The following is a 23,708-nucleotide window of genomic DNA, read 5'->3' on the forward strand; positions in this document are numbered from 1 at the left end:
CATCTTCAAAAACTCCAAGACTCTCATACAAGATTTCCTTTTTAACAATCCGCGCCAGGTCTGCTAATTTTACCATCATTTTCTAAGTGTTAGTTCTCAAATTCTTTATAATAGGTTTCAACATTTTCCTTATTACAACATCAAACTAAAAAGTCTTTAGTTCTCCACTGTCCCATTCCTTCCAATCTTAAATAGTGGGGTTACATTTGCTACTTCCCAATCTGCAGAAACCTTTCCAAAATCTATAAAGTTTTGAAAGGTAATTGCCAATGCATTCACTATCCCAATAAACATGTTCTTCAACAGTCTGGTATCATAGAAACTCTACAGTGTGGGAGCAGGCCAGTCAACCCACCCCAACTGTCTGATAAGCATCCCACCCAGACCACCTTATCCCTTTGATCCTGCATTTCCCATGACTAATCCCACTACCCTGCACACTACAGGCAATTTAGCATGGCCAGTTCCACTGACTCGCACATCTTTGGACTGTGGGAGGAAACTGGAGCACCGACAGGAAACCAATGCAGACACATGGAGAATGTACAAACTTCACTCAAGACGGTTGCCTGAGTCTGGAATTGAACCCAGGTCCCTAATGCTGTGAAGCAGTAGTACTGACCACTGAGCTACCATGCTACCTAGGGTGCAGCATATCTAATCCAGGCGATTTATTAACTTTCAATTACAATTAACTTTTAAAGAAGTATGTCTTTTCTAACATTGATTTCTTCCAATTCTTCAATTTCACAAGTACTTTGGTTGCTGAATATTTCTGGGAGCTTTTCTGTACCTTCCTCTGTGAATTATGCAGTATAATTAATTAGCTTCACTACCATTTCCTTGCTCTCCTATATAAATTCTCCTGTCCCCACCTATGATTGGCCTATATTTATCCTAGGCACTTACTTCATTACCAAAAGAGGTTCTTACAGTTTGATTTTATGTTTCATGCTAGTTTTCATTTGCATTCTTTTCTCCCTTTCTAAACCAGTTTCTTGGACATGGTCTACTCGGTTCTAAATTGCTCCCAATCATGAGGCTTAGCACTCATTTTGGCATCTTTATAACATACGTCTTTTGATGTAATCTAATCTTTGCCTTCCTTTATTAGCCACAGTTGATTCCATTTACTCGTTGGGTATTTATGGTTAATGTGGGAGCTAGTGAAATGTCATAGACACGAAACATTGTTTTTTTTTCTCTCCTCTGAAGCTGCCAGACTTGTTCAGTATTGCCAGCATTTTCCAGCATTTCCACCAGTTTTAATTTATGATGTAGGAGCTATGTTTCTTGAAGTTTAGATTCAGGATCACATGTAGTGTCTTGTTGTTATTACCTCATTGTAATTTTCTGTTGCTCCAGCTTGTTATTTCGCAGGCATTGTTATTTTGAAATGCAAATTTCAAAAATGAGGTGCTGTCCAAGTGGAATTATAGCTGTACGGTTAAAAGAGAAAACCAGGTTCCAATCCTGCCATGGCAGATGGTAGAATTTGAATTCAGTAAGAATCAGGAATTAAGAGTCTAATGATGACCATGAATCCATTGCTGATTTTCCTCCAGCTACACACTGTGCTATCTTTGACTCCAGCATTGGCAGTTCTTACAATCTCTGGTTCACTAATGTCCTTCAGGGAAGGAAATTACCATCCTTACCTGGTCTGGCCACATGTGACTCCAGACCCACAGCAATGTGGTTGACTCTGAGCTGGCAGCTGGGCAAATAGAGATGACAAACAAATGCTGGCTGAACTGGTGATGCCCTCATCTTATGAATGAATTTTTAAAAAAATTATACACCTTTCAGTACAAAACCTAGCCTATTTTAGTCTTCATTGATATCAAAAAGTAATAGTGAACAGGTAGAAAATCAGTTTTCTACCTGATCTGGTGGGTTTGTCACCCATTGAGTTTGGTTAACTTTGCTCCCTTAGTGTCTTACTTGAGGCTCATTTCTACTGTCCATAATGTTTTCTCTATAGCCTTGTAAATGTTTCTTTTTTAAGTATTTATCCAATTCCTTTCTGAAAGCTACTGTTGGATCTGCCTCCCTCTTTGGCAGTGCATTTCAGATCACAAGAACTAGGTGTGTGAAAATTTGGCCCTTATTTATACAACCAAAACCTTGCATCATTCTCAAAGCCTCCATCCAAGCTCTCCTGAACTCTGCCTGACAGGAAGGTGGATGCTCATTGGTAAATAGGATTAGGCTCTGCTTACACCTCATGGTTGGACATTCACTGGTTCGAACTCATCCATGAAGAACAAACGTTTGCCTGAGGCTTTGTGGGACAATGAGGCCAGGGAGTGTGGGGGCCAGTGATATGTGATAGTTTGTGAAACCTGGTAGAACTGTGGTTTCCCATTCAGCTATTGTATTGTACCAAGAGTCACACAATCAGGATAAAAGGGGCAGGGGGAGTGGAATTTGAGAACGTTCCTGCTCCATGTGTAACCATGTCGTGCGGATGTTCAGTAAACTCACCGATCCCCATTCTGTTACTTCAGGGTGACATTGCATCTTGTGCAGGGACCTTCCTCTACCTGTGGACAATCAATGGGCAGCCAATTGTAAGCGTCAACACGTCCTTGGATCCGACAGAGGGGATTCTATGCTGCTGCTTCACCGAGGTCCATGAATGGGACTCACGCAATGTTGTCGTGACAGGATGTGCTAATGGCATAGTGCGGGTAAGTGTTACCAGCAGCGGGGAAAGAGCGGGCACCTTTTGTTCGACATGGCATAGTGTCAAAAGGTCAAGTAGGCCTGCACACTGGGGTTTTCGTGTCATTTTCTCCCAACTCTCCCAGCCTAAAGGAAGGTGGTGTCCTGAGAGTAGCAGTGTGCAAGAGCTTAAAGTCAACTATAGAAAGCATCACAGATGAGCCAAGGTTGTAAATGCCTTGCAAACACTTCAGAGAAGGTCTACACAACTACTACCTGGAATAAACGAGTTGTTTTTTGAGGAACACTTGGACACGCTAGCTAGGCTCGTATCTGCTGGAGTTTGAAAGAATCAAAGGGGATTTAATTCTAGCACAGAAATCATGACAGGGTGGAGATGGACAGCATTTATCCTCTTGTGAGCGAATCACTTGCTGTTTACAAATTCAGGGGTCCCTCATTAAGAAGGTGAGGACCTTTTCTTGCAAGCATTTGTGCTTTTTGATCTCTCCTCCTGAAAAGACAATGGGAGCAGAGTCTTTGGATATTTTTTAAGACAGGGGCACTTAGATTCTTGACAATCAAGGGGTTGCAACATAATCCAGACCAGGTGGGAATGTGGAGTAACTAAGACAACCATCAACTTATTGAATGGTGGAGCAGGCTTGAGGGGGCTGATTGGCCTGCTCCTGCTCATAATCCATACGATGCTGTCGACCTTAATGTTCACACTCAGTAATGCTGTTGGAGGAAGTGCTGGGTGTCAGTTGGAAGTGGAGACTTTGGATTTTTCTTCTTTACAAAGCCCCTCAATCCCACTGCCTTGTGGCTGCTGTCGCGTTTGGAATTACCTGTATAAGTTACCATTGCTCTGTCCAGAATATCACGACTTTGGTTAGAAAATTTCATGGTAAGTGCTCCTGGAATGGCAATGGTAAAATGTGATGCTGTAGCCTGAGGGCTAAGAACAGGAACTTTCACTCTCCAACCACATGAATCTCAGCCTTGGTTTCATGCAACCCTTAGAGGGGCATGGATTCTGTGTAGCTGCTCTGTTCCGTAACGGGTCTGCACTGAGCCAGGTCTCTTAGCACTCTGCAGACTCTCTGTGTTACCATTCCCAGCTTCTCTTCCCATTTAGAAGACATTCTCTTATTCAGAAAAAGGACAATTTACACTGAACAAATATTGTGTGACCCATACACAGCCCATAGCCACCTGCCCACACGTTGTTTAACATTTACAAATGACGAAGATAAATGCGAAGAACAGTAGTTGAAACCTGTTCCATTGCTAATGTGTTGGACAAATAGATAATTGATTTTGTTTCTTATAATACTTTAATGAACAATTTTTGGAATTGTTTTGCCTTACACAGAGAACAGAGCACAACCCAAAGCACAGGCTTTATTAGTCTTCCGTACAAATTGCCTTACTCAAATTTAAAACGAGTGAGTATTGAAACGTTAAACAACTGATTTGGACAGTTGGTGCATCTTTGTGTAAAGGTTCCTTTTTGAACCTTTCTCTGTCTCACTGTGTTCACCTAGTATTTTTACCCCAATGTTGTATTCCTTACTGAACAGGATTAATTTGATAGGAACATTCTGAATGTCAATGGACTGAAATGCGATGGATGGTTCTTTTTCTTCCCTCCATCCTCAGCATCTTCAAATGTCGTTTGGTTGCTCTGTCCTCTTTTTTTTGTGGAGACCTCTGAACCCATTGAAATTCCTTGGCTTGTTTCCCTGTTCTTCTGCAATCTTTGGACTTTGCAACCTAAAGAAAGTGTCTGTGATGGTTTTGAGGTAGTGGAATTTCTCTACTGTTTTCAACCTTGGTTCACTGATAGGCCTTGTCCCTCCAATTGGTGCTTTCATTTTGCACATTGAATTTACAGGACTGCAACAGGCCGTTCAGCCCCACTGCTTTCTGCTGGTGTTTATGAACCATGAGAGTATCCATCCAGACTTCCTTCTTCTTAATTCCATCAACATATCCTTCTATTCCTTTCCTCCTATGTACTAATGCAGCTTGTTGGTAAAGGAATCATCAGTGATTTGCCTCCATTCAGCAAGTCCCACACTCCCATTTGGATGAAGAAATTGCTGCCGACTTATTTATGGGAGATATTGCCAAACAGCATGCCATCGACTGGCTGGTTTTGTGGTTAGCTCATATATTCCCTACAGGGCATTCGGCCCATCGAGTCTGCACCGATTCTCCAAAGAGCATCCCACCCAGAACCCTACTCCTGTAACGCTGCATTTCCCATGGCCAATCCACCTAACCTACACAGCTTAGGACTGTGGGAGGAAACCAGAGCACCTGGAGGAAACCCACCCAAACACAGGGAGAATGTGCAGACTCCACAGGGGAGGTGATGGTCTAGTGGTATTATCATTGGACTGTTAATCCAGAGACAAGATAATGTTCTGGGGATCTACGTTTAAATCCCACCAAGGCAGATGGTGGAATTTGATTTCAATAAATATCTTGAACTAAGAGTCTAATGATGATCGTGTATCCATTGCCGATTGTTGGGGGAAAAACCCATCTGGTCCAGTAATACCCTTTAGGGAAGGAAACTGCCGTCCTTACCTGTTCTGGTCTACATGTGACTCCAGATCCACAGCAATGTGGTTGACTCTTAACTGCTGTCTGGGCAGTTAGGAATGGGCAATAAATTCTGGCCTGGACAGTGACAACCTCATTCTGTGAATGGATAAAGGAGTTGCCTGAGACTGGAATCAATCCTGGTTCCCTGTTGCTGTGAGGCAGCAGTGCTAACTCCTGAGCCCCTCAGGCAGCGTGGTTTGTTTTTGTTGCAAGTCTTAAGGAGAAACTTCAATAACATTCTGGATTATTTCCAATTTACAGCTATGGAAGACAGAGTTTCGAAGATTGCAAGTAACCAAGAATGACGAAGGAAGACCAGCAGAAAAGAATGGTAATGTTTGCATGACATGTATCTTACTCGCCGGGCACAACAACCACATTGTATATGATAGTTTACCCTCCATAGACTGTCACTCTGGTTTGACACACAGTTTGCGGATGAGTCACTGGTTTGCATGGCAACATGTCCACATGCCTGATGACGTCTGTCCTTGAAGTACTGAGCAAGGATTTTAAATATTGGCTGTGTTGACTTATAGCTGCATGAGATACTGCCCTGGTATCGTTGAACCTAAAAGGGAACAACCAAGAACTAAGCTACAAATCAAAAAGAAAATGGGAATCTTTAAGCTTATAATAATATTGCTAGTATCTAGCAAATGCTACAGTCCCTGGAGTGCCCACTGGGTATGGCTCATTACTAACAAAATGCCACACATGTTCCATCTCCATCTCTTTCAAGAAATGGTTCTTTTATATTTTTGAGTAATGTTTATTTCTGGAATGTGTTGCTGTATTATTGCTCCTCTTCCTTTCCATGATGGTGGTGGTAATGCCACTGGACGAGTAATCAATCCAGAGAGCCAGCTGTGGGTCATGGGTTTATTTTCCACCATGGCTTACGGCGAAATCTGAATTAATTAAGAACCATGGATGAATGGTTAGCGTAATGACCATGTAACCATTGTTGATCTTCATTCACTAATGTCCATTTACAGAAGGATATGGCCATCCTTACCTACGCTCACTCTACAATTGGCTGCACATTCACAGCAATGACTCATCTTCCATTAGAAAAGACCGAGAGAGCCAACCTGTTCAAGGGCAGCCAGGAAGAAGCAGCAGATAAAAGCTTGGCATTTGCTTTCATCTGCAGCAACCTAACGTATCTCTAAATTCCCATCTTGAAGAATCAAAATATTAGTTTGTGCTCCCTCAGTCAGAAGGATGTGGCATATTTGGACCAAAGTTCATAAGAGATAGAAGCATGAGTATGTCATTTGGCCCATCAAGCCTGTTCTGCCATTCAATAAGATCATGGCTGATATATCCATGGTCTCAGTGCCTCCCATCTGCATTATCCTCAGAACCCTTAATTCCCCTAACATGCAAAAATCCATCCAACTGTGTCCTTAATATACTTAAAGAAGCTACTTCTACTGCTTCCTTGGGCGGAGATTTCAATAGATTCACTACTCTCTGGGAAAAGCATTTCCTCCTCATCTCTGTCCTAAATCTATACCCCCCTCATCTTGAGGCCATGTCCCCTAGTCCTAGTCTCTCACACCAGTGGAAATAGGTTTCCTGCCTTTATCTTATCTATCCCTTTCATAAGTTTATATGTTTCTATAAAATCACTTCTCATTCTTCTAAATTCCAGCAAGTACAGTCATAGGAAGTTCAACCTCTCCTGATAGATTAACTTTCTCATCTCTGGAATCAGCCTGGTGAATGTCCTCTCTACCATTTCCAAAATCAGTATATCCTTTCTCGAGTACAGAGACCAGAAACCCGCACAGTATTTCCAGGTGCAGCCTCACCGGCACCTTGTACAATTGCAGCAGACCCTCCCTACTGTTGAGTTCGATCCCTCTAACAATGAAAGCCAATGTTCCATTTGCCTTCCTGATGACCTTTTGCACCTGTGAACCAACCTCTAGTAATTCATATACCAGCACTCCTAAGTCTTTCTGCACAACAGCATGCTGCAATCTTTCACCATTTAAATAATAATCCGATTCTCTATTTTTACTTCCAAAGTAGATGACCTCACAGTAACCAACATTGTATTCCATCATCCAGACCCTTGCCCAATCACGTAAACTATCTAAATCTCTCTGCAGACCCTCTACATCCTCTGCACCATTTGCCTTTCCACTCAATTTAGTGTCATCAGCAAATTTAGATACGTCACACTTAGTCTCCTCTTCCAAATCATTTATATACATCATGAACAGATTCAAGGCCCAACATTGACCCCTGCGACACTCCGCTCACCAATGATCTTCAACCAGAGAAACACCCATTTATCCCAACTCTCTGCCTTCTATTGGTTAACCGGTTCTCTATCCAATTTGTAATCAGAGATAATGGAAACTACAGATGCTGGAGAATCTGAGATAACAAAGTGTGGAGTTGGATGAACACAGCAGGCCAAGCAGCATCTTAGGAGCACAAAAGCTGACGTTTCAGGCCTAGACCCTTCATCAGAAAAGGGAGATGGGGAGAGGGTTCTGAAATAAATAGGGCAGGTGGAGGGAGGCAGATTGAAGATGGATAGAGGAGAAGATAGGTGGAGAGGAGAGTATAGGTGAGGAGATAGGGAGGGGATAGGTCAGTCCAGGGAGGACGGACAGGTCAAGGGGGTGGGATGAGGTTTGTAGGTGCGGCTTGAGGTGGGAGGAGGTGAGAGGAAGAACAGGTTAGGGAGTCGGGGACGAGCTGGGCTGGTTTTGGGATGCATTGGGGGGAGGGGACGAACTGGGCTGGTTTTGGGATGCAGTGGGGGAAGGGGAGATTTTGAAGCTTGTGAAATCCACATTGATACCATTGGGCTGCAGGGTTCTCAAGTGGAATATGAGCTGCTGTTCCTGCAACCTTTGGGTGGCATCATTGTGGTACTGCAGTAGGCCCAGGATGGACATGTCGTCTAAGGAGTGCGAGGGGGATTGGAAATGGTTCGCAACTGGGAGGTGCAGTTGTTTATTGCGAACCGAGCGGAGGTGTTCTCCAAAGCGGCACCCAAGCCTCTGCTTGGTTTCCCCAATGTAGAGGAAGCCACAATGGGTACAGCGGATGCAGTATACCACATTGGCTTCCTCTACATTGGGGAAACCAAGCGTTGGAAAAACCCTATAAACCAGCCCAGAGGCAGTTAATTATGTTACAAGATTATACAACAAATCGCAGCATAAAAATCTATGTGTTCATTTCAAGTTACAACATTAGTCGATCTGTTAAAAGTGCACAGTAAGAAGGTTCATCAATTATAAATAAGTAGCTGAACAGAAGTGTGTGCTGGGGAATTGTACAACAGCACAGAACTTGTCTATTGTCAGATAATTGAGAGCAACATCTAGAAACAGAAAATGATTCTACAATCAGCGTCTAATGACAACACAATAAGCAACAATCACATAAGGGTGTGTGTTGCTACGGGTGCTAGAGGGTTCAACTGGATAATGTAGAACAGTGTAATTGTTTCAGTCTGACTAGCAAATTAGGAGTAGTAGATATAGCCTGAATTTGAAGAGGGTTAAAAACAGAACTAATGTACCAAAACATTTTAGTAAGTGAGTGAGTGGTCAGTCTATGGAACCGGCTCCCGTAGGAAATGGTGAAAGCTGATAATATTGATTCATTCAAAAACAAATTAGCTGTATTTCTTTCTGTAAGTAATATTTTGGCATTTAGTGCACAGGAGTCATTTGAAGTATAACATGTGCTAAGCGGAACATTAGGAGGGATAGGTAATTTTGGATCTAGGATTCACAGAGCTCCTCCGACACGGGAGTTTCCTCCTTTCAAATCCGTGTCTGTTTCAGAGTAACATTTGCACCACGCAAATGCCTTGCAATGACCATCTCCAATAAGAGTCAATCTCACCACCACCCATTGACATTCAATAGTGTTAATCATCACCGAATCTCCCACTTTCGACATTCTGGGGGTTACCATTGATCAGAAGCTGAACTGAGCTTGCCACGAAAACACAGTGGCTACAAGAGAAAGCCAGAGGCTAGGAATTCTGCGGTGAATAACTCACCTCCTAAATCACCAAAGCCTGTTCACCATCTACAAGACACAAGTCAGGAGTGTGATGGAATACTCCCCACTAGCTTGGATGGGTACAGCTCCAACAACACTCAAGAAGCTTGACACCATCCAGGAGAAAGCAATCCACATGACTCAAACCTCATAAAGCATCCACTCCCTTCACCACTGATGTCAGTAGCAGCAGTGTGTACTATCTATGCGATGCGCTGTGGACGTTCACCAAAGATCCTTAGACAGCACCTTCCAAACTCACACCCGTGTGTGCCTGGAAGTTGAAGGGCAGCGGACACATGGGAACACCACCACATTCAAGCACCCCTTCAAGGCACACACCATCCTGACTTGTCACTGTGTCAAAATCCTGGAATTCCATCCCTAATGGCATTGAGGGTCCACCTAAAATGTGCGGATTGCAGCGTTTCAAGAAAGCAGCTCACCATCACCTTCTGAAGGCCAGCTAGGAATGGACAATAAATGCTGGCGCAGCCAGCGACACCCGCATCCCATACGTGAGAGGAACAAAAGTTGATAAGACAGATTCCTATAATTACTGACACAATTGTTATTGTATTATTCAAGGATCAGAATGGTAGAAGACAAACTTAATGTGCCTTGATCTTTAATCATTTAAAGTTCCTGTGTTTTATACACACAAACTACTTGTGTATTTCTCTGGTTGGTTTTAATTGAGCTATTAATCCCTTTTATTTACAGTGTGTAATGTCTGTCATGCGAATAATGGATAGGGAGTGTGAGCTGAATTAATTCCACTTGATAACCAATACCTGCAACAATAATTTCTACGTTTGACTTTCTTTTCTCATGTGGAAAGCTTGAACACTTGGGGAAAGTCGTCACGCTTCATACCCAAGCAGACCTGACTTAGACCTTGAGAAACTGCATGATGTGTCTTTTCCTTCCTGACTCAAAGGACATCCATTGTGGTAGTTGGCACAGGGTTTAGGAAGGCTTAGCATTGCCTTGACTGTTTCTTCCTGATGCCCATCACCCTTCCCATATTCAGGTACAAACAACAAGTAACTCATACAGAGCGCTGCATTGAGACATGTTTATCACACTTCCTTCAAAATGTGACCCGCGCCCCCAGCCCTATCTGCCCAGCTATATTTTCTCTCATTGTCCTGCAGCTTGGCAAGTGGCACTATATGCTTAGGTACCTTTCCACATCTTTGCACAGTCTCCCAGGACAATTTGCTGACTCTTTTCCGTGGATGGGACTAGAATATCAGCAAAATATTCACCTACAAAGGGCATTAGAATCAATGCCTGTTCTTGCCCAACTTTTTTTATTTATTCATGAAATGGGGGCATCACTGACTGGGCCAGCATTTATCACCCATCCCTAATTGTCCAGAGGGCAGTCAAGAGTCAATCACATTGCTATGGGCCTGGAGTCACAGTAGGCCAGACCAGGTAAGGATGGCAGTTTCTTTCCCTGAAGGACAGTAGTGTGTTTTTCCCAACAATGGACTCATGGTGACCATTCGACTGTTACTTCTGTATTTATTCCATATTTGTCATGGATCAGATAACCTGGTTTTCGAGATTAACAGTCCAGTGATAATACCGCTAGGTCATCGCCACCTCCTGTTAAAACATAAGCACCATCCAACAGAAAATAAGAAGGCCATTTCTTTTTGCACTTCCATTCAATGAGATAACTGATCGATCTGAATTCCACCTTGCCACCCCATCCCCACATCCCAAATTCAGTGTCCTGGTAGACACTGAGATAGTGAGCAGGAGCAGATACCACCGGCTAATTTGTTTCTCCCTTTTCCGTCAAACTGAAGCTTGCCATTCACAGCTCCTTAACATCAACCTTGGAGCAAGTTCGGCTTCCGTACACCCATCAAACAAGTCTGTCGCAAATGATTCTGTTTCCCTTCAAATCTGTTATCAAGTGACCAGACTATAGAGCAACGCAATGCCTGCAGATCTCCCCGAAAGTGCACACCCTTGGATAATTGATCTCACGCATGGGCACACAGTGGGGATGTGGTGCTATGCCAGCCAGGACTGTGATTGCCCATATTAAGTGAGGGTGCTCAGGAGCAGCATGGGCCGGCCCTGTGTTATCCTACCACCTTGTTAGTTGAGTAATTGCTCAAGTTGGAAAATCGTAATATTTAAAATCAAAATGCAGGCCCGTTGGTTAAGCTTAAATGCCACTCTGTGCGGGCTGACAATTACATTGCATCTCCATGTCTGCAAACCTTGTTTTCCCTTTTACAAACAGAAGATAAGAGGTAATTATAAGCTTCAAGTACCTTGTGCAATGGTATGTGTCTGGGATTTAAATAGTAATTTCCTCCATTGTTGTAGGTAATTATGGCCTCAATTATCATTGCATAGTTTCAAGCAGAGTTGGAGCTCCGAACAGGAGAATAGCTGCTCCAACCCTTATTGTTTAACTGCATGCAATTGTTTGTTTAGCCAGGGAGATCAATAGCAAAGAGAGATGTCAGACACATTCAAGCAAGAATGAGTCACTGCTAACCTAACCGTGCAAGTTAGAAGGCATTTAATAATGCACAAGTCTGAACTCCTGATTAGAGCTCAGCTTCACTGAACAGCATGATTAAAATTTAATTAAATTGGGACATGCCCTCATATTACTGGACAGACAGAGATTAGCCCTGGATGTTTACTGTCACTGCTACCTGTTTGCCATTAGAAAGACATCTACTTGACTGGCACATCTCCCCAAAGTAGTGACCGTGGCTTTTAATATTCCCTCCACCACAGGTTACAAATGGGAACGGCACCTGGTCGTTTGTCAAGAGCTGAGCCGAAGCAATGCACCCGCGGGGAAACAGAACCAAAGGAGTCCTGCAGTCACAGCTCTAGGCATCTCCAGGTATCATGCTGGTGTTTCGAGTGTGTGCAGAGCGTTCCCCAGTGGAAGGTGTACTTCTGAGCCAGTGATCACAACTGCACAGCAGTCTCAGGAGCTGACGGTCATTTCGATCAGTGCTGTAACCAAATCCTGCATAAAACTCCCGGGGGAAAGGTTTATTGCCCAGTTCGACAGGTGTTAGGTGGAGAATTCCACATGCCCTGTATACCCCAAAGTGCAGCTTAACTTTGCACATAACATGGTGGCTCAGTGGTTAGCACTGCTGCCTCACACCGCCAGGGTCCTGGGTTCAATTCCACCCTCAGGTGACTGTCCGTGTGGAGTTTGCACATTCTCCCTGTATCTGCATGGGTTTCCCACCACAGTCCAAAGATGTGCAGTTAGAGTGAATTGACCAAGCTGAGGGATGGTTCAGGGATATGTTGTTATAGATCATAGAATCCCTACAATGTGGAACTAGGCCTTTCAGCCCAACAAATGCACACTGCCTCTCAGAGCATCCCACCCAGACCCATCCTCCTATAACCCACCTACATCTCCCTGAACACTACAGGCAATTTAGCACGGCCAATTCACCTAACTTGCACATCTTTGGACTATGGGAGGAAACCAGAGCACCTGGAGGAAACCCACGCAAACACAGGGAGAATGTGCAAACTCCACACGAACAGTCGCCCGAGGGTGGAATCGAACCTGGGTCCCTGGCGCTGTGCGGCAGCTGTGCTAACCACTGAGCTGCCCTAGAGTAGATGGGTTTATAGGGGGATGGGTCTGGGTGGGATGCTCTGTGGGTTGGTGTGGACCTGTTGGGCCGAAGGGCCTGTTTCCACACTAGGGATTCTATGATCTAATGTAATTGTTGCAAAAACAGAAACCGCTGGGAAAGCTGAGCAGGTCTGGCAGCATCTGTGGAGCCTGGGAGACCCGCTGAGCTTTTCCAGCAGTTTCTGTGTTTTGTTTCTGATTTACAGCAACAGCAGTTCTTTCGACACTTACACCATAATTGGTGTTTCTTTAGTTTTTTTGAATTATTTGAAATCAAAAACGGAATGCACAGCTGGGTCATTTTGAACAATTCACACACAGTATATTCTGCTGGGCGTGGCCAGCTTTTAGTTTTAAGAGCGTCCAAATCCGTCCCTCTTCAGAAAAAAGTCGAATGCAAAGGGAGGAGAAACTGGAGATGCCCTGCTGGCTTAAAACTAACTGCTGAACAAAGAGGTGGTTAAACATCTGGGAGCATAGAGGCAGGTGGAGAGATTAAAACAAAAGCTGCGCAGAGTTTTCAAAGAGAGTGGGATTCTTGCTTTCGCTGTGATTCCCCCTCCTCCATCACAATCCTCGTTAGTCTAGCAGCTTTCCTAGGATTGACCATGATGCGGGATGCCTCTGACACCGCACGCAAAGTAACGCCTTCACATGGAGCTTGCGGGGGCTGAATGACTACCATCTGATGCCACCCTTGTCCTGCACTCGCCATGTTAACCGGGGAGCAGTCCACAAACCTCAGCTGACCTCCTCTGTCCGAAATACTGAGGCTAATGATAGCATCCCTTCAGCTGACCCACCCTGGGCCAACAAAAGCAGTACATTGTGGGACCGTTTTGGCTGCTGTGGCTCAGCACCCACTAAATAGCCACAGGGTGGGAATGATTGGGCAGTTGGACAGCTACAGAAGTTCAATGGTCAGGCAGCTAAGCAGCATTCTTGGCTTAGAATGACACTTCTCCTTTATGTAGTGGTGCGTGAATGAAGATGCAGTCTGGTATTTGTGCTGTGTCTGTTAAGTGTCTCAAGTGATGGATGAGGTCTTCACACCACATTATGGTTTCCCAGTCCCAGTCCCCTCCCAACTTTGTTCCTTATTTTAAATGTTGCTGTGGAAATGAAATAGAATGGAAAGTCCAAATGGAAAATAGCTGAGATTTACACAACCCAGCAAAATAAAGGATGCTTCCATGGAGTTAGAGTGGAGCTAATTAGTTGGATTAAAGAAGTGAAACCATTAGAAATCCCAGCCTACTTATTCGTGCTTCAAGTGAAAATAAAATGAATCCTTTTTGCCAGACAGCTATCATTCACTTTGATGAGCTCAGGAATTGTTAATAGTCTCTGACTTCTTTGCTTACAGGAATCACGCTAAACTATTTGTGGGTGATGCATGGGGCAGAGTTTACAGTTGGTCGGTTGAAGGCTGAAATAATAACTGCGAGTAGGAGATCGATGATGATGGGTTCCATAAAGATAAAACAGCCTCCAGTGAAGAATATATTGGCTAAAGCAGCACCCTCTAGGAGACTTCCCTGCTGCACGATTATATTTGCATACATTTGGAGCAGCACGTGCTGATTTGAACTGGTCCAAATGCAAAGTTTGGGCAATTGTACAAGGGAAAATTTGATTGAAATTATAATTTTTAAACGTTAGAAATTCATTGGAATTTTATTGCAGGCGACGACGCTATACCATTGGAACACTTTATGTGAGTTTGCAAAATTTGCAGCTGACTGTTCTGTGAAGTACACTTTCTCGGGCTGTAAAACAGAGAATGGATTTTGGAAATTTCCGACTTGACTGTGAATTACGTTGCTTCCAGTTGCTAATACACCGACGGCTTCGTCGACCACACTCCCCAGAAATAGTCCTGGCCACCAAGCTGCTATTGATACCTGCTATCAATAACATGCTGCACGTTAGTGGAACACCTTCTGGATGGAGGGACATGCACAGCAATTGGATCTTGAAGTGCAGCAGGAACCAACTTCATTTGACACCGCTGTTACCAAATCATTAAGTTGACACTTCAGTGTTTAGTGTCAATCAAGTTGAGTATGAGGCTTCAAAAAACAAAAACTAAACCTTCTAAAGCAAGTATTTGATTCGTTATACACTGGGAGAATATGCTCATTCTGATTTTAAACCTCTCACTTGCTGGTGTTGTCGAATTGATGCATTTACAAGGGGGGACTGCTAATCTGAGTGACGTTGGAGACAGAAATAACGCTCTTCATTTTTTAAGAAAGTGAAGCGGGCCATTCCAAATGGTACCGGAACTAATTCCATTTCCCTTGAAGCTATTTTGCAGTATGTCCTGCAGCAACATATATCTTCTCACCTGCGGTCCATTGGGATCTGAAAATCAGCACAGTTGGATGTGTCCTTTTCAAGCCTTCATTCCTAAAGGCACTTAGCCAAGGTTGTGGCCGTAAATTATATTAGAAAGGTCCACATTCTCAACAGCAACAGATGTTCAGCTGGGAGTATCGTATGTGAGGGCATGAAGGGCGATTATTTTGAGGAGAGCTGTTTTTTCACCATAAAGAGGTGGCAACATATTTGAAATTGGAATTACAATTTGACAAAAGAAGCAGAATTTAAATTAGAATACACCAGTGAGAATTTCAGAGCACTGAGTGTCTCCGTCGATTTAACCTATCCTTCTCACGCAGTGTAAATTGATAAAAAGAAACATATACAGCTGAAATTTGGGTCAGCTTTAATTTTCACTTGATGATCACATCCCACGTTTGTATCTCAATATAATGCTGTTTTCTGTAATCATGTAAATACAGATGATTAAATAAAGTTTGGATAAACAGGAAGAGAATGTGGACACAAATTAGCTTTGTTCTTTTTTTGCAGATGCTGGGGTTTCGTGGTCTCAGAGCTTACAACATTTCTCTAATATGTTTTCAATTAAGGTTGTACATTAACCCACAGCAGTTTCATGTTACAAAACATGGCCAAATATATAATTCCTAATCGTTTTAAGAATAGAATGAAAATTGTTAGCACATGGTTTCAGTGGGAAGGTCTGATCCAGTCACTTTTTTTAATGGTCCATCTGATTCATTGTATATAATAAGGCCCTGCTGAGTTATCATGCTGCACTCACTGGACTGGTTTGTGACACAAAATGGATTAGGTGATTCATTGTGCTTTATGTTGGGTTGCTCATTTCTCACTGGTTTATAGAAGGTCTGACTAAATCTCAATCTTAGCTCATAAGACGTAGTCAGAAGTCACACAACACCAGGTTATAGTCTCAGGGATAGTAGGAACTGCAGATGCTGGAGAATCTGAGATAACAAGGTGCAGAGCTGGATGAACACAGCAGGCCAGGCAGCATCAGAGGAGCAGGAAAGCTGACGATTCAGGCCTAGACCCTTCTTCAGAAAAGGATCTAGGCCCAAAACGTCAGCTTTCCTGCACCTCTGATGCTGCTTGGCCTGCTGTGTTCATCCAGCTCTACACCTTGTTACCCCAGGTTATAGTCTAACAGGTTTATTTGAAATCACAAGTCTTCAGAGTGCTGCTCCTTCATCAGGTGAAGTCACGTCCCTCTTGCCCTGTTTTAGGAGTAGAAAGTCCAATTGTATTTGCGCTGCTGTCCTTGATCACTGCACAATATGCTCTGGAACGTTCCTACACTGTCCAATGTTTAATTATGCAGTGATATAATACTCTGGCTAAGCACAAGAAGTGGATCTGAAATTAGGACATGAAATCTTTCATGAAAATGAGGAACAGAACATTAAGCTGGTGCATTCTACACACAGACCATGATCACACAGTGAAGCAACTTCCCAGGATGGGTTTGGAATAAATTATAAATAAGAGAAAAAAAAACATTTTTAAACTGCCCTATACCATCTCTTGTTAATGCTAAACTATCTCTTCTTAGACCATAAAATACAGGAGCAGAATAGGACCATTCAACCTACTGAGTCTGTCCCACCCCCGTCTGAAAAAATTCCCTGTCATCTCCATTCCAAAGGGTCATCACCTTACTCTGAGGCTGTGCCATCAGATCCTACTCTCTACTACTCGTTTCCTGTAGGCATTCAGGTCGAGTTGATCCTAAGCTTGAAATCAAACCGTTTCCCTTGTTCATCCCTCAATCTGATCTTCATTTCATCTGTTATTGTCTTGTTCCTAATAGCCATGTGAATTGCGTTTTCTGATTTCTTCTCTGGTAACAGTTTTGTTTTGGCATGCATCTGATGCCAAAACTGTTTACTGTATCCATCCCCCTTTCTTTTGAGTTTGGGTTCCTAGAAATCATTTTCTGAGAATGAACCATATCTTAGAGTGAAGCATCACCGACTTTTGGAGACAAAGAAAATTGCCCCACTATTGAAGTCAGCCCCATTGATGAAGTCAGAACAACTTTGACGCTGAACGGTTTTTTTTCAGAAAAGTACAGTAAGTGCACAGGCTGTGATCCCAAGTAAAACATTTGCAGATTCTGCAGAAGGGCCAAAAGCAAGAACCGGCAATTGAACCAGCAACTGGGGGGAGAAAGACAGCAGCAGTGCTCACTATTTTGCTGCAAAATCTGCACAGCCAGCATGCAACGTTAAAGCAGTTCGAAATACATGAAAGACTGCCAATAGGGTGAGGCACAATAACTTTTTTGAGTCATTAGGATGGATTTGGAAAGGGAGAAAGCAATAAAACTCAATTATATTTACAGTCATGGAGAAAATGTGATACAAGAGCAAAAAGGCAAGTCTGATTTACATTTGACGTGAGCAATTATGAGGAAGTGTGTGTCATAGCCTCAGCTTTTGAAACAATGTCTGGGTGACTTCTGCATTCTCAAATCACAATGTTTTTTTTAGAAGTGTCAAATCCCTACAGAGCTGAAAGAGGTCATTTGCCCCATCAAGTCCACACTGACCCTCCAAGCAGCACCCACCCTATCCCCATAACCCCACCTTTCCACCTAGGCTACACATCCCTGGACACTATCAGCAATTTGGCCAATCCATCTAACCTACATACCTTTGGACTGTGGGAGGAAACCAGAGCACCTGGAGGAAAACCAAACTGATATGGGGAGAACGTAAGAACTCCACTCACAGTCGCCCAAGACTGGAATCTAACCTGGGTCCCTGGTGTTGTGAGGCAGCAGTGCTAACCACTGAGTCACTGTACCATTATTTATTAAATAGTATGTGGTTATAGAATTGCCATAATGATTCTGAGGGAGACGGCCTAACAATATTGTCGCTGGACTATTGATCCAGACACCAAGGAAATGTTCTGGGGACCTGGGCTTGTATCCCATCATAGCAGATGGTGAAGTTTGGATTTGATTAAAAATGTAGAATTATGAGTCTAACAATGACCATGAAACCACCGTTGACTGTTGGAAAAGCCCATCTGGTTCACACATGTCCTTTAGAGAAGGAAATTGCCATCCTCACCTGGTCTGGCCTACAGACCCAGGGCAACATGGTTGACTCTCACCTGCCCTCTGGGCAATTGGGGTTGGGCAATAAATGCTGGCCAAACCAGCAACATTGACATGAATAAATAAATTGAATGATGGAAGAAAAAGCAATTGTGACTGTCCATTCTCAGCCATGATATAATAACCACGGGTGTTATTTGCCTGCTCGTGGTCTTTTCCAGCATACTAATTCAACATAGAGCCAAACTGTTCCATGTTGATGGAAAGATATTGGGAATTTACAATTGGCTCCAATTTTGCTTGTCTGGTTTTCAGTGTAATTTGAACTTTATTTGGCGCAGATCGTCTGTCACACATGTTTTCATGAGCCAAACTGCATGGAGTTTACAAGACATAATCCGGCCATAATTTGGCCCAACTGGTCAGAGCAGATGTTTATGTTCTACTTGAACCACTTTCCACCTAGTTTTCTTTGACCCTGTCAGCATATTTTTTTCTCTTATGTACTGATAGAACATCCCCTCAAATGCATCTATGAATGGGATTTCATTTTCTTTTAAATGAATGGGAGTCATAAATTAACATTGTTTTTCTGAAAAGCAGCCTAAATTTCCATTAAAACCTCCTTACAGCGCCCTAAATTAGGCTTCCAGGTAGGGTAACCCTGCACTCACTTGGTTAGGACAGTGAAAATGCAGCAATTTAATAAGAATGGATTTACAGTAACAATTAAAATGTATCATCAGTCTCAAGGTAAGGTTTAAAGATATAATGCTCAGGTCTAGGTTAAGTGTGTGAGGCGCAGCTACACTATCTGACTTTGGAATGTGGTTTCAGATTCCCGGGTTGCTGGGATTGTCGAAAACTTTTCATCTATTCCAATCAAAACAAATTAACCAGCAACCTAAGTAATGAGAGAGGTCTACACAAATTAACAGAGTTTGCTTAGACATTGCATTCTTCAGAACCTCAAAACATCTCTCGGTATACTGTTGAAGTGCAATGCATGCAAGTGGCAGTCAGTTTGCATGCAGCAAATTTCCTCAACTGAAGACCTGGGTATGGGCTATGGGCCTCAGATGGGACACTTATCAACGAGCTCAGAGTACTCACTGAAGACTGACTGTGAAAGACTGTTATAGAAGCTATAAAACGCCCAGCAATTCCTTTCTTCTGAAGTAGGGGAGAGGGACAGATTGTTTCTCGTAGCTGTGTGTGCCTTGCCAGGCCAATGTACAAGTTACCTCGTGTGCTGTGATTTGTAAGTCATTTTAAGGCAGTTTAGTGCGTTTCTCTCTTTCGCTTCCTTTCAAAGCTTGTGTTTTTCTTTGATCTGTGTGCAGAAAAAGTGAATTTATTTTTGTGTGTCAGATGTGTGTTTGAATCTTAGGCTTTATAATCTGGATTTAAGGAGATCAAAGAATGGTTAGTTTTGACATGTAAAAGCAATCTTAGCACTTCACTGGCAAGAACCTTATGGAGTGTTGGTGGCAAGAGACGCTTCCTGTGTGAACATGGAATGGAAAAACCGTTGGGCAGAGGCTAAGGATGATGAATAACACAAAGAATAACAGGGACTTAGATAAATGTGAGGAGCTGCATTTTGCAAAGGGAAATCAGGGCAGGACTTATACACTTAATGGTAAGGTCCTGGGGAGTATTGCTGAACAAAGAGACCTTGGAGTACGGGTCCATAGTTCCTTGAATGTGCAGTCACAGGTAGGTAGGAGAGTGAAGAAGACATTTGATATGTGTGTCTTTATTGGTCAGTGCATTGAGTGTAGGAGTTGGGAGATCATGGTACATATGTACAGGACATTGGTTAGGCTACTTTTGGAATGTTGCATTTTATTCTGGTCTCCCTGCTATAAGAAGGATGTTGTTAAACTTGTGATCAGAGATAATGGGAACTGCAGATGCTGGAGAATCCAAGATAACAAAGTGTGAAGCTGGATGAACACAGCAGGCCAAGCAGCATCTCAGGAATGATATCCACTGTACCCGGTGTGGTTTCCTCTACATTGGGGAAACCAAGCGGAGGCTTGGGGACCGTTTTGCAGAACACCTCCGCTCGGTTCACAATAAACAACTGCACCTCCCAGTCGCAAACCATTTCCACTCCCCCTCCCATTCCTTAAATGACATGTCCATCATGGGCCTCCTGCAGTGCCACAATGATGCCACCCAAAGGTTACAGGAACAGCAACTCATATTCCGCTTGGAAACCCTGTAGCCCAATGGTATCAATGTGGACTTCACAAGCTTCCAAATCTCCCCTTCCCCCACTGTATCCAAAAACCAGCCCAGCCCGTCCCCGTCTCCCTTACCTGTTCTTCCTCTCACCTATCCCCTCCTCCCACCTCAAGCCGCACCTCCATTTCCCACCTACTAACCTCATCCCGCCTCCTTGGCCTGTCCGTCCTCCCCGGACTGACCTATCCCCTCCCTACCTCCCCACCTATACTCTCCTCTCCACCTATCTTCTTTTCTCTCCATCTTCGGTCCACCTCCCCCTCTCTCCCTATTTATTCCAGAACCCTCACCCCATCCCCCTCTCTGATGAAGGGTCTAGGCCCGAAACGTCAGCTTTTGTGCTCCTGAGATGCTGCTTGGCCTGCTGTGTTCATCCAGCTTCACACTTTATTATGTTGTTAAACTTGAAAGGGTTCAGTAAAAATTTACAAGGATGTTGCCACAGTTGGACAGTTTGAGCTGTAGGGAGGGGCTGAACAGACTGCGGCTATTTTCCCTGGAGTTTCAGAGGCTGAAAGGTGATCTTATAGAGGTTTATAAAATCATGAGGGTCATACATCGGGTAAATAGACAAGGTCTTTTCCCTGGGGTGGGGGTGTCCAAATCTAAGGGACATGAGTTTAAGGTGAGAGGGGAAAGATTTAAAAGGGGCCTAAGGGACAACTTTTTTCACATAGAGGGTGGCGTGTGTATGGAATGAGCTGCCAGAGGAAGTTGGGGAGGCATTGAAAAGATATCTGAATGGATATAGGAAAGGTGTAGAGGATATGGACCAAATGCTGGCAAATGGGACTAGATTTACTTCGGACATCGAGTTGGCATTGATGAGTTGGACTGAAGGGTCTGTTTCTATGCTGTATTACCCTTCTGACTCCATGACTAATGATGATAACTGCCTGCTATATGTCCTCTTTTCGTTACCATGGAAACTGCAGCACTGCTGATATGTCTGGTAACCACAACTATGGATGGAATCAAGCTGTTGATTGGGGGAACCCAACACGGCCTGTTCTGTAAGAGTATAAGTGATGCCACTTTGAATCAGGAGCATGGAATGTTAAATGCTACAGTTTACAAGCTAATGTACATAAGGATTACCTTAGGGCTGTTAGAATGGAGAACAGTGGTGCCTGAGGTTTCAAACTGTAGCTTCTAACTTTAAAGCTGTTGTGCACAAATAAAGCATAGTCCATTTAATCCACTTTACTTTAAAGTTTATAACCCTTATTATATCCGTAAGCAGTTCCTCATGTTGGAATAAGTGCTTTTCAAGTTCTCAAAAGTTGTCTAATTGCTGAACTAATATGAATGTTGATAGTAGGCTCACATTTTGTGTTACCGGTTCATTGTAGCCTGAATGAGACAGGATGCTAAACCCCACAAAGTGTACACAAGCACATTGGCTGGCAACAAAACTGAATTAGAGTCATCCATTCAATTGTAAACATTTCTAACCAATCTGTTCAGAGATGTTATCACACACCTCTGGAGCAGGTCGGACTTAAACCCTGCTCCACCTAGCTCAAATATACGCACATGTTCACCATACTGAAAAGCATCTGCTTTGTTTTGTTTTTAAATCAGCTTGTTCACAGTTGGTATTATACACTTCTGAAATGGATAGGCACTCACCAGAGAGATAGAACTAATGGACAAGACATTGAATGAAGAAATCAGCAATGACATCAGTCCATTTTAAATAAAGAGAATTTTATTCAGTCATGTGGTGTGGATGTCACCAAGTGAGACAGCATTTATTGCCAATCCCCGATCTCCCTTTAGAAGATGACTGTTAGCTACCTTATTGAACCACTGCAGTCAGTTTGGTGTAGATAGTTTTGAACTATCTGGACAAAAACCATAAGAACTGCTGTAAATCAGGAACAAAAACAAAGTTGCTGGAAAAGCTCAGCAGGTCTGGCAGCATCTGTGAAGGAGAAAACAGAGTTAATGTTTCGGGTTTGGAGACCCTTCTTCAGAACACGGGGATTGAGTTCTGAGGAAGGGTCACCGGACCCGAAACGTTAACTCTGTTTTCTCCACTGCAGATGCTGCCAGACCTGCTGAGCTTTTCCAGCAACTTTGTTTTTGAACCATCTGGAGTCTGGAGTATGTCAGGTAGAGAATACCTGCAGAGTGTCTTTCCCTAAGGCTGCTGCTTCTTATTGCTAACCAAAGCTCCTCAACTCCCTATGTACAATAACACTCCTTTATTTACATCTGTCCATGGGAGGTGATCGAATAAAGCTATCTGTGTGGTGACAGGCTCGTTCAGGACCGGTGCCTGCTCTCTTACTGAAGTTAGATTCGTGTGGTCTATGATAAGGTGAATAGCACAGGCTTTTTCCCTATTGTGCGAGAGTTCAAAACTAGGGGGGCATTTTTTTAAGGTGAGAGGAGAAAGATGTAAAAAAGACATGAGGGGCAACTTTTCACACAGAGGGTGGTTCATATGTGGAATGAACTGCCAGAGAAAGTTATGGATCCAGGTGCACATTCAACGTTAAAAGACATTTGGATAACTGCATGAATAGGAAAGGTTTGAAGGGATATGAGCCAAATGCGGGCAAGTGGGATTAATTTCATTTGGAAACATTATTGGCCTGGACTAGCTGGACAGAAGGGTCTGATGACTCTATAAATGACTCTATGACTTCACCCAGATATACACACTAAAGGGATTCCCTCGCTATTCCCTTGCTAGGTGGGTGTAGAGAGTAATGGCCGTTCATATCCTGTAATGCTAGAGACAAGAGCTGACTATGGATTTAGTACCACTCTAAACTACACCCTTGAAATTTCTAGCACTTGCTACTAAAGGGAAGCAGGTATCATAAAGAGGAGAAATACTGTGTGACAAGTGGTGCAACAGTGTATAATATCCATTGCTCAGTGATGGACGCAATTTCAGCTTGTACACCCAGGCAGTCAGATGTTCAATGACAGTTAACACCTGGCCTTCCCTTTGGAAGAGCAGATGAACATGACCTTTTGGAGGGCTCACTGGGAAACCTGCTTCACTAGGGGATGTGA

The 23,708-nt window shown here is 43.3% G+C and overlaps 1 protein-coding gene across 1 annotated transcript in view; it reads left to right on the top strand.

Moving 5' to 3' along the window:
- wdfy4 (WDFY family member 4) overlaps positions 1–15,815 on the top strand; it is a 277,951-nt gene extending 262,136 nt beyond the window's left edge. The window contains exons 59-62 of the mRNA XM_048563720.2: positions 2,511–2,693; positions 5,548–5,617; positions 12,112–12,223; positions 14,355–15,815. Coding sequence (XP_048419677.1) covers positions 2,511–2,693; positions 5,548–5,617; positions 12,112–12,223; positions 14,355–14,421 — 432 coding nt within the window. The 3' untranslated portion in view covers positions 14,422–15,815. The remainder of the gene's footprint in view (positions 1–2,510; positions 2,694–5,547; positions 5,618–12,111; positions 12,224–14,354) is intronic.
- The last annotated feature ends 7,893 nt before the right edge of the window (positions 15,816–23,708 follow it).

The sequence above is a fragment of the Stegostoma tigrinum genome, chromosome 37 (assembly GCF_030684315.1).
Source record: "Stegostoma tigrinum isolate sSteTig4 chromosome 37, sSteTig4.hap1, whole genome shotgun sequence".
NCBI lineage: Eukaryota > Metazoa > Chordata > Chondrichthyes > Orectolobiformes > Stegostomatidae > Stegostoma > Stegostoma tigrinum.